General features: G+C 34.2%; 1 protein-coding gene across 4 annotated transcripts; it reads left to right on the forward strand.

Annotated features, from left to right (window-relative positions):
• The first annotated feature begins 409 nt into the window (after positions 1-409).
• Positions 410-9376, forward strand: LOC110738860 (nuclear speckle RNA-binding protein A-like). Of its 4 annotated transcripts, none has more exons than XM_021919301.1 (7): positions 411-612; positions 2028-2149; positions 2227-2584; positions 2716-2777; positions 2863-2944; positions 4694-4814; positions 4925-5381. In XM_021919301.1, the coding sequence occupies exons 1-6, from the start codon at positions 525-527 to the stop codon at positions 4795-4797; spliced, it is 816 nt and encodes a 271-aa protein (XP_021774993.1). In that variant the 5' UTR covers positions 411-524; the 3' UTR covers positions 4798-4814; positions 4925-5381. The 4 variants fall into 4 exon arrangements, with proteins under 4 accessions (XP_021774995.1, XP_021774993.1, XP_021774994.1 ...); XM_021919302.1 differs by having other exon boundaries at positions 4694-4800; XM_021919303.1 differs by lacking the exons at positions 4694-4814; positions 4925-5381 and adding an exon at positions 8980-9376 and having other exon boundaries at positions 410-612.
• Positions 9377-10311: the final 935 nt, after the last annotated feature.

Consider the following 10311-nt stretch of genomic DNA (forward strand, 5'->3'; position numbering starts at 1 on the left):
ACATGTAAATGCTATTTTTTACTCTTTAAAATACATAAGAAAAGGTTAAGGATATATGATTTTGAACTTAATAGTCGATTATTATTCTTTCTAACGGTTCATTGTATTTATTCTTACCAGTTTAAAGGTATTTAAAGATTGCATAAGACATTTTACATGCAAAATGCTTACTAATCATAACTACGAACAAGCTAAAATCTTTAGTACAAAGACAAGGCTTGATAACTTCTCCGCATTGGTTAGCCATGTCGCACGCGTTGCGCGCGTTGGCCACCCTAGTCATTTAAAAAATAAAAGAAAATGAATAAATTGTGAGAGGAGATTTATTCACATCATTTATTTTAGAGATTAACTTGAATTTATCGAAAATATGAGGATATGCCCCATTTTGTACACGTAGTAAATCATAAAATCTAGAGGAAAAAGAAAAATAACACAAACAAAGCAAAATTAGCACTAAGCGGTTGAAGCCAACATCTGCCTCAGCAAACTCTTCTCTTCTTTGTTGTTAGTTTTGGTAAAAAATGTCGGACCAATACTGGAGGTACAACGATTCAAGGCAACCGCCCGCCGTTTCATCACTCCCCGCTAAGCGCCCTCGCTCCGATTATGGTACCCTTTCTTTCTTTTCCTTTTTTGTTTTTCCATTTTCCATTTTTAATTCTAGGGTTTTCTGTATTTACAATTCTTCTTTTTTTTTTTAAAAAAAAGGAAATTTCCAGTTATCTCACTTCCCTGATTCTTCGAGCTTATTTTTCTTGATGCTTGATAAAGTTGTGTTCTTTATTTTCCTTTTGTATTATTATTTTGTTAATTTACAATTTTACACGATTTGGTGTTTCTATTAGGTTTTAATTTTTCTCAAATTGATACATATTATTTGGGTATATGCAGTTTTTCTGGCTATGTTTTTAGGATTCTTTGATTTAGTCTTTAAAGAAGTGGTTTTTGTTGTTCAAATTGATTGGTAGTGAATTTAGTTTAGAGCTCCAAAGATATTTAATTAAGACTGATAATGTCAACATTGGCTTAAAGTGTCTACATTTGCTGCCAAATTGTAAAATCTTTGATTGTTGAAGCCGACGAGTTTTCAAGAACAGATACATAATGGATTGATAAAGTTTTCTTTATATATACAAATTAATTGGTTCTTGATTGAGTGAAGTATAGATGATTCTGTAAAAGCTACAAAACTTATAATCGTTTCCAGCTTGTAATGGATTCGTTGTATGGCTTATTGAATAAATTGTTTGGGTTGTAAAAAACTTCAGCTATATGCCTTCAACATGCAAGTAATAAAGGGTTGTTGGATGGCTTGGGAATGGGTGTGGAGGAAATTCAAGAATTCGCTCTAATTTTTCTGTTCAATCATTGCTAACCTCTTTTAAATCCTTAATTGCGATTCAGTATTCATTGAAAATTGAACACAATAAAAAGTTGCGGTCTACTAATAATATGGTCATTGTTAATTTGCTATACAACTTTGTGCTTCATCGTTGAAAGTTGTATACTTCACCTTTATATTTAAAGAATATATAGATTCCTGCGAACTGGTCACTATATAGCTTTGCATATACTGATTACTAACTTGGATAAGCGCTCATGTTATGCTACTCCAGTGTTAACACACATGCATGCGTTTTGATAACTTCTTATCCCAACCCCACTTTATTTATTTTATTTTATTTTTATTTTTATTTTTTAAAAGATGGAGACTTGAGGGTGCCCTGGTACAAAGAGTGGAAGAGTGGGACCGTGAAGAGGTTTAATGATGGAGAGGGAGACCGAAAATGACTTGGTTGGAAGGAGTAAGGAAGGATTTGAAGTATATGGATTTGCATGAGGGTGAGATATTTGATTGTAATGGATGGATGAGGAAGATTTTTGTCAGAATAATCACTTTTGGTTCATGTAGCCGACCCCATTTATGGGATTAAGGCTTTGATTGATTGATTGATTTCTTTGGTTGATTGCTTTCTTTGGTAATTTATAATGTATAATATGCTGAAACTTTAGCATTTTTGTAGATGTTCCATCTGGACGGGATGTAGCTGGTTATTACTCTCGTGATGATGACAGGCAAGCTCAACGTGCAATTAGAGATACCGAGTCCATAAACCAATCTTATGATCGTTACCTACGTAGCACGGTAATATTTCTGAATCTTACTCAGTATGTGTTTTGGCCTTGATCTGTTTTGACATTAACACACATCATATTGTCCAGCAACTTTACCCTGGGGCAGATTCAGGAAGATTATCTGGCTCTGGAATATCTAGTCATGCTGTTGATGATCCTCGACTTGGAAACGATCCTCGACTTGGAAATGATCCTCGACATGGAAACAATCCTCGCATGTCTGGTGACCCACGTATGTTAAGCGATCCACGTATGGTAACTGATCCACGAATCAGTAGCGACCCTCGAATGACAGGTATTGGAATTATGGACCCTGGGATGTCCGTCAAAGGGCGGGGCTCCAACCTTGGATCTGGAAGGTTGGAGGTTTCCCTTCCACCTGATGCTAGTAGTACTCTCTATGTAGAGGGCTTGCCTGCAAACTGTACGCGCAGGGAAGTGGCTCGTATCCTTTATCATTGCAAAATTTTATTTTTTAAAATAATTAATTACTGCCATTTTCATACTCGCCATTTATTTCCGGTTTTCTATCCCTCCCCTCTCGAAACTTCTTGTTTCCTTCACTTCTTTTGTCAGACATCTTTCGTCCCTTTGTGGGCTACAAGGAGGTCAGGCTTGTGACCAAGGAAGCAAGACATGTATGTCTATTATCTACTTCTCCCTTTTTTTAGCATTTTTTTCATGGATCAGCAGTTCAGCACTCACCTGTAGTTTTTCTTGTAGTCTGGGGGAGATCCAATTGTGCTGTGTTTTGTTGACTTTTTGAGTCCCGCACATGCTGCAACAGCGTTGGATGCCTTACAAGGTGAGTTTGTTGGGGGTTTTCTTTTTCCCTGTGTAACAACTTTGTACATCAACATACTCTTTTATCTATGTGATCTATTATGTGTTTATTACTTTTCTGAACCTAGTATGGAAATGCAATATATGAGCTTCAAAAGGTCAATGATCATAACTGAGTGCTTTTGCATTTGTTTATTGTGCGACAAATTCTCTCTTCTGGCCTTCTGCTAGTTCTATGGGTGATTTGTGACAGATACAAATGTTGGAAATGGGCTTAAGAAATCCTTGACGTATATGAATCTAAGCCTCGTTGTCTATGCACAGTAGTAACCTAATACTTGAGTTTACAATTCCCTCACGTTAGTTCTGTTATTTTTTATCATTGGAGGCGAGGTTCCTTTTTTAATGTGGTTTTTTTTATTTATTTATTTATTTTTATTATTATTATTATTATTAAAAAAATAAATCCCTGTGATTGAACTACTCAAAAGTCAAAAGAGTTGTTCTGAAGTCAAGATATTAGTCTAAAAAAGTGGAGTATTTGCAAATTGTAGATCCATTTGCATAGTTCAAGGAGATTAAAGTCCTTAAACAGAAATGCATCGAGGCTTTTGGGATCTAGGATTTTTCTTAATCTGAATCTACAGTTGTCTAATGGATTTGTATGAGCAGATCTGTTTACCTCCCTTGATTGCATATGCTTTAAATGGATAATTTATATGCAAAAAAAGTGTGGTATAATCTGGTGGGTCCTTAAGGTTGATTTGGAGATTTGAGGTGCGACATCTGGGCAAACAATTTGTGAATTTTTTTGCTTCCATTGACGACATGTTTTGAACCCATACCAAACCCTTGGGACTTTTTTTTTTTTTTTTACTTTGTTTTGCGAAGCTAACTTATCTTCATCCAACCATCATAGCCTTAGCATCTGGTTTTTTATTTATTTATTTTTTTATTTTTTTTAGAATGGGGATGCAGTTGTAACTGTAACCAACTGAAAAATTCAGGCTAACTAGATTTTTGAGTGTTCTTTCACTAATATCCTGCAACGAATCAATCAACTTCCGACTCTACAATAATCTTCTGGTTGAAACTTAGGTGTTGTTGTTGTTGTGTTTTTTTTTTTTTTTTTATCATTTTAATAGTCAAAGAAATGCCTAAGTTTCCTAACTATATGATCTGTAATTGTGATGATTCTCTGAAGGCATACCGTTTGTGAAAGTATTTATAGAGCCGTACATAATGCTTTGATTCTGTTAGCAAAATATCTTGTTCATCATGGAACTGAAGAAATTCTTTAGCTTGCTAGTAATAGTAGAACACGAAAGCTCTTGAAGGAGGATTTATTCAACTCCTCCTACATAGCTAATTGAACTGTCAAAGGGTCACTGGGTTTGAGGAGTACTTTAAATTCTGAACTTTCTAAGGGACATCTTCGACTCATTTTTGGACTAATGTGGCCATGTGGGTTTTGAATGGGGTGACCAGCATGAACCTTGAACAATTTGACACTCTCTTTTCTTTCCTATGCTAATCTTCTTAAGTTGAAAGAGACCGTTGGGGTGAATAGGGTCAATTTGTCCCTTAGTCTAGCTATCAAGACTTAAATTTATGATCCTCCAATTTTAATTGGCTATATATGTAATTTTGTTTTGGCCTTGAACAAGTACGCTAAGCGATGGTGCGTTTGTAGTTTGTGATGGCCCCCCAATATACGTGTAAACCTGGGCCATAGTCTATTTTGCGGCGTGAGTAAAGTTCGATTTTGCAGGTTATAAGTTCGATGAGAATGACCGTGACACTTCTATTTTAAGGCTGCAATTCGCTCGTTATCCAGGTGCAAGGTCAGGTGGTGGCCATCGCGGCAAGCGTTGAACGGTATGATTTTGCAGGTGACAAATGTCTTCCATTTGATCAGGCTTAGGCACTATTCGCTCTGTAGGCTATAGCTGAAACTCAAACAATTTTTTGCTGTAAATTACCAAAGGGAGTTTGTATGTAGGAATCCGCTCAAAATGGGAGGTTGGCGTCTGCAATATTGAGGTTGATATGATCACCTTACAATTGAGATCCATGCACCAATTTCATTCTACGGTTTTTGTTATAGTACCAACTCGTGGGATTTGGGGGATTGTAGCTAGTTTGGAGTTTGTACCCTTTTATTAGAAAGTTATGAAATGCCAGAGTGCCAGACTGTATTCTCTTTTAGTTTTAGATACTTTGAAACTTGCTACTTATGTATCTGACTGAAATACATCGTCGACATTACCTGGTCTTGAAGTTGGTTTTCCTTGCTTATAGCAATTTCTGCACTGCTAGGGATCAATATCTACACCTGCAATGGTTTGATGAGGAGTGACTCAATGTTATAACCTCTCTTCATCTGTTCAGTTCTTGTGATCACCCAATGTAAAAGCCAGCCTACTGCGTTTCAATTATATACCTTGTTTATTTCTTTCTTGGCGCTCTTTATTTTTGGTGTTTTGGGCTTGGGCGGTTGATAGACTTGATACTGTTTCTGTACCTTTTTCTACTTTATTGCAAGATACTAGCATTTCTTTTCCTTCTTTTTCAGCAGGATGCTTTCTTTTTACTGAGTTTTTGAAAAAAGAAAACAATGTTTCTCAGGCATGACTTTTGATTTACATCATCTGTTATATATTTTTTAAATCACTGCTGAAATTTCAGATTTATTAAATTGCTTCTGAAGTTTCAGATTTTTTAAATTGCTGCTGAAATTTCAGATTTTTTAAATTGCTGCTGAAATTTCAGATTTTCATGACCTGTCAGCACTTCAAATTTCTCAACAAAAGTCCTATTTCAAAGCTTTTCGTATTTGGAGTCGAGAATTCTTTTTAAGTTATCCTGATAAGAAAAGATTATGCCTTTTGTCTTCAATAGAATGGGAAGATGAGTAATTATTACTATTTTGCTATTGGAGCTACAAGACTTGGCCAACTGGAACTTTGTTGCCTGCTCCGCTGCTGTTACTTCTTATATCAGCTGTATGCCTGTATGTTCTCAGGAATTTCAATCACAATATTATTTTTGACCTAGTATGGAGTATTCCAATCCCCTATAACCTACACTGTCCATTTTTAAGGCTGTACTTGGGTCGTTGATTACTTCAGCCATGAGCATATGGTGGTATGATTGAATTCACTACATCTCGATCCATCTTGTGGTTGTTTGTCAACCTCTGGAAAACTCTTTCGCAGTGAATTGTAGTATGTTTCTTGAGGAACTTTGGATGCAATTTCTTCATTTCTTTTGACCAAGGCCTAGTTGGGTTGGAGGAGGCATTCATCCATAAACTGAGTTAAGATCTTTGTTGCTTCTCATATTAAGTAATCACTGATGGTGCAAGTGAATATGAGCTCTTCATTAGGTACTTAGTTTAGAATTTATGTAGATTAGTTCTGAACTTTTTGTCATTTGTTAAGTTTAGTTAGTGCGGCAGCAAGGCTATTAACCTATTACCATGGTTTATGATTAGTACTTGGAAAGTCATAATGTTCGAATTAGTCAGGCGACCTTGTTTTAGAGATCTCTGTGCACTGTACACACCAGTGGTTCAGTACATTACTAATCCACCATTTAGTGAGTTGAGCCTTTGGCATTTTTTTTGAAAGCAACTTTATATACAGGTGCTCCTCTTTATGACTAAGAACGGAATGCAGTCGTGTTGAGTGTCTTTAATAGTGTGACCAGGAGTCTAGGACTTACATTAAGCTGTATGAGCTTATGATTTATTTGCCTGATTAGTTTGTTTCAAATTCTGTAATTTCTGAGGATATTTAGCTATAAAAGCATTGGTGTCTGCTCAAAGTTTGTGAAGTCAGAACTCAAGTGACTCAAGTGAATACTGGTTTTTGTCAGTTTCTGTTGCATTCCGTTGGACTTGACTCTCTGGACAAGTATCGGGGTAGTGACCTAAACATAGAGTTGTGGTTAAGCTCACAATAGAGTTGTGGTTATCGTACACCATATGAAATGGGTAGGGAATTCTTTGATCTGATCATTATAATCTAGAATTGTTAGGTTGTGCTGTAAGCAGTTATGCTCAGCAGGGACATTTGTGCTCTTTCACTCGCCCTTGACTGGTGTGCTACTGCCTACCTGTATGGCTTTACCTTGCAAAGTTTACTTTTCTCCTTTAAATGTTAGCATATTAAATTGAGCTAAAATAACCGAACTGATGCAGCATTTCTCTAGCTAACCTCTACTCAACTATTTACATAACAGCTCGAAAGTTTTGTAGTATTGCCTAAAATTCATGGCCTATATGGGTATATATATATATATATATTATTTGCTAAGTTTTTACTTTGAACATGCAAGGCATCTTGGGGTTTCACATACTCCGTAAAATTTACAGTATCCACAATTCATGTACGTGTATATACTTATTTACTATACTATTGTAAATGAGCATGTTTATCTTCACAAGAGTAATGATATATGATTAGGTTTTCTACTATGTAATGTTTTGTTGTGTTAGGTTAATGGACTGGGAAATGGGTAATTCGTATCATCGTCTCTTTAATTTTCGTATTGTTTTGTTATGTTAGGTTAAGTAACATGGAAATGGGTAATTTGTACCCTCGTCTCATTCATTTTGAGAGTGCAACAACTTAAATCTTTGTGATAATAGAATAAAAATGGCAATCTATATAAATTTCGTTTTAATTAAGAACATATATGGAGTTGTAGAAGATGACAGTATTATATGATACGGAGAGTGTTACCCTTAAGCATTCTTACGGAACCTTAATCTTCTTGATCTGAGACGAACATGCCATGTATGATTCCAAGCGGATTGGCTGTTTCTTGTTTTTCTTATTCTTGGTATGCTGCTCCGCTTGCCACCCAGTAAGGTATAGGCTAAAAATAGGCGTTTCTTTTACGTACAAGACTGCTCGATATAATTTGTTTATAAATGGGAAAACTTCATCTCTATCACATGTAACAATGCAGGTTACTCCGGTATAAACGTTCAGACAGTTTGCAATTGCTAGATATTGCAAATTTGCAATAGCTTTGTACCATTTTCTGCTCTAATTATTTCTAAAGTTTTTCGTGTTTTTATATACGTACGAAGTATTACTAACCAATGACATGAATTAAAGCAATTAATTGTATTTGATTGTTACTGTGCCAACCAAGAATTGAATGCCTTCATTAAAGAACAAATTTAAAGTGAAAAACGAATGCCTGACATCGATAACATTGCTAGTAGCCAGCTTGCACTATAGTTTTTTAAGTAAGGATTATAGGGGTTTGGGTTTTTTTTGGATGATATGGGTGTAAAAGGACGGGGAATGGATAAGTACGAGTTAAAGTATTTAAAAATAAAGTACTTCGTATATAATTACATAGAACTACCATGTATATACTCCGCGTATTAAATTATTTTGTACATACGGAGTATGATAACGTTTCACGTGATATGGTGTTATTATATGATGGTTTTTGTTATCAGCTTCTTGTTTATGATAATTAGGGGCTTTAGGGTTATGTTTTTAAAAATATACTACATCCGTTAAATATTATGCGCAATTTTGGAATATTTTATATCTCACAAAATAATACTCCAAACTTGTACATACGGAGTAATATTTAATGGAAGCAGTAGTTGAACAATCTCTTTTTTTTATATGCTCGCATGTTTGTTGTGGATAATGGTATGTAAATAATTTTGTTCAATCTTTTTTTCTTCCATTATACGCAATTGTTATTTGTCTTAATCAAATGATATATCATGTATACATGTATGAGATTTAATTGATAATTGCTCTAACTCAATGCCCCTAGATACCTAGAGGCCATCATAGTGTACCGTAAATTTGATTTTTTTAATCTATTACTCTGTAACTTTTAGTCGATGTGCACATGCATGATGTCTTTTTGACATTATACATATTTTTTAGCTAGGGTTGTTCTCTTTGTCTTAATTTCAGTTTAGCTCATTTCGGCTTCAATCAGTTCAGTTTAGTTTTAATCAATTCAATCCAGTTCAACTCTTAATTTCTTTCTCTCATAAACAATTCATTTCAGCTCTATTCAATCCAGTTCAGTTCAAGTGCAATCAGTTCAGTCAAGCTCAGCACAATTCAGTAATCAGAATAGGGTCTAGTTATACATAACATAACCCTAATAGAGGGCAAGTCGCAATAGACAGAATAATCCAACTTGTTTCCAGTTGAAAGTTGAGGAATGCTCGCATTTCAAAGCACATATGCTCAGAAAACGATGCCTATTGACGGTTCACATGGTTAAGAGGCTGGTCACGGATTGCCTTATTGTACATTTGTACTGTTATTGTACTCGTACTCTTGTAGTAGTGGCCATGGGTTACACTTACGCGTACAGTCGTATATTTATTGCAAGCTTTTAAACATCATACTACATTTTCACATTATTCTTTGACTTTGCCCCAAATTGCCATGTTTTTGTGGTAGACCTTTTCCACCTCCAAACTTTTGACATTTTCACATTATTCTTTCGTAAAAATAATTTCAGATTAATATAATTAATTTAAGTTTAGCAAAAATAAGAAACAGAGACAAAGCCTTGCACAATTTTTTCTAAGGTTCTGCTCTCTTTACCTTACTTTTGTTGAGATTAATTTTATTTTATTTTATTTTTAATAAAATAATTGTTTTTTAAAATTAAAACTTTTTTTTTTATATATTTGTTTGAAAATTTATTTATTGTTTTCGTAAATGAATTACTATTTGTAGTGTCCACATTTAATTAAAAAAAATGTTATTTTATTAACAAAAATGATAATGTATAATTTTTTTTATCTGTTATTCTACCTCTGTTACGTATTATTTGTAACAATTTGACATAAAGTAAAGAGGAAAAATATCTAATCGTTGTAAATAATATGAAATAGATGTAGTAATGAGTGAACCTTGTATTCAAAATATTTTGTGAATCTTCATAATTGGAGACTTTTTGCTTTATTTTTTATTTTTTCCTAATTAAAAATAATCGTGTTAAAGTGTTACAGCCTGTAAATATGAGCTATTTTGCTATTGGTTGGTTAAAGTATTACAGCTATACTATTACTAGTGCAACAATTATGGTAGGAAATCTTCTAAAAATGGTTTAATATATCCATGATTTTTTTCCATCCTACTTCTAAGTCTAACCAAGTAACCATACAATTTTTATGATTTCTTACCTCAACCCTATCCAAAATTCCAAACCCCCATAAATATAAATAACAACAGAAAAAAAAAAACCCAGATTTTTATTTATTTTTTACAGCTATTATTTAAACATATCTCCAAGAATTTCGTGAGAATTAGGTTGTATTATAAACCTCCAACTACCCACCTCCAATATCCTTCCAATAATTTCTTCAAAAAAAAATCTTTC

The sequence above is a fragment of the Chenopodium quinoa genome, unplaced genomic scaffold (genome assembly GCF_001683475.1).
Source record: "Chenopodium quinoa cultivar QQ74 unplaced genomic scaffold, ASM168347v1, whole genome shotgun sequence".
Taxonomy (NCBI): domain Eukaryota; kingdom Viridiplantae; phylum Streptophyta; class Magnoliopsida; order Caryophyllales; family Amaranthaceae; genus Chenopodium; species Chenopodium quinoa.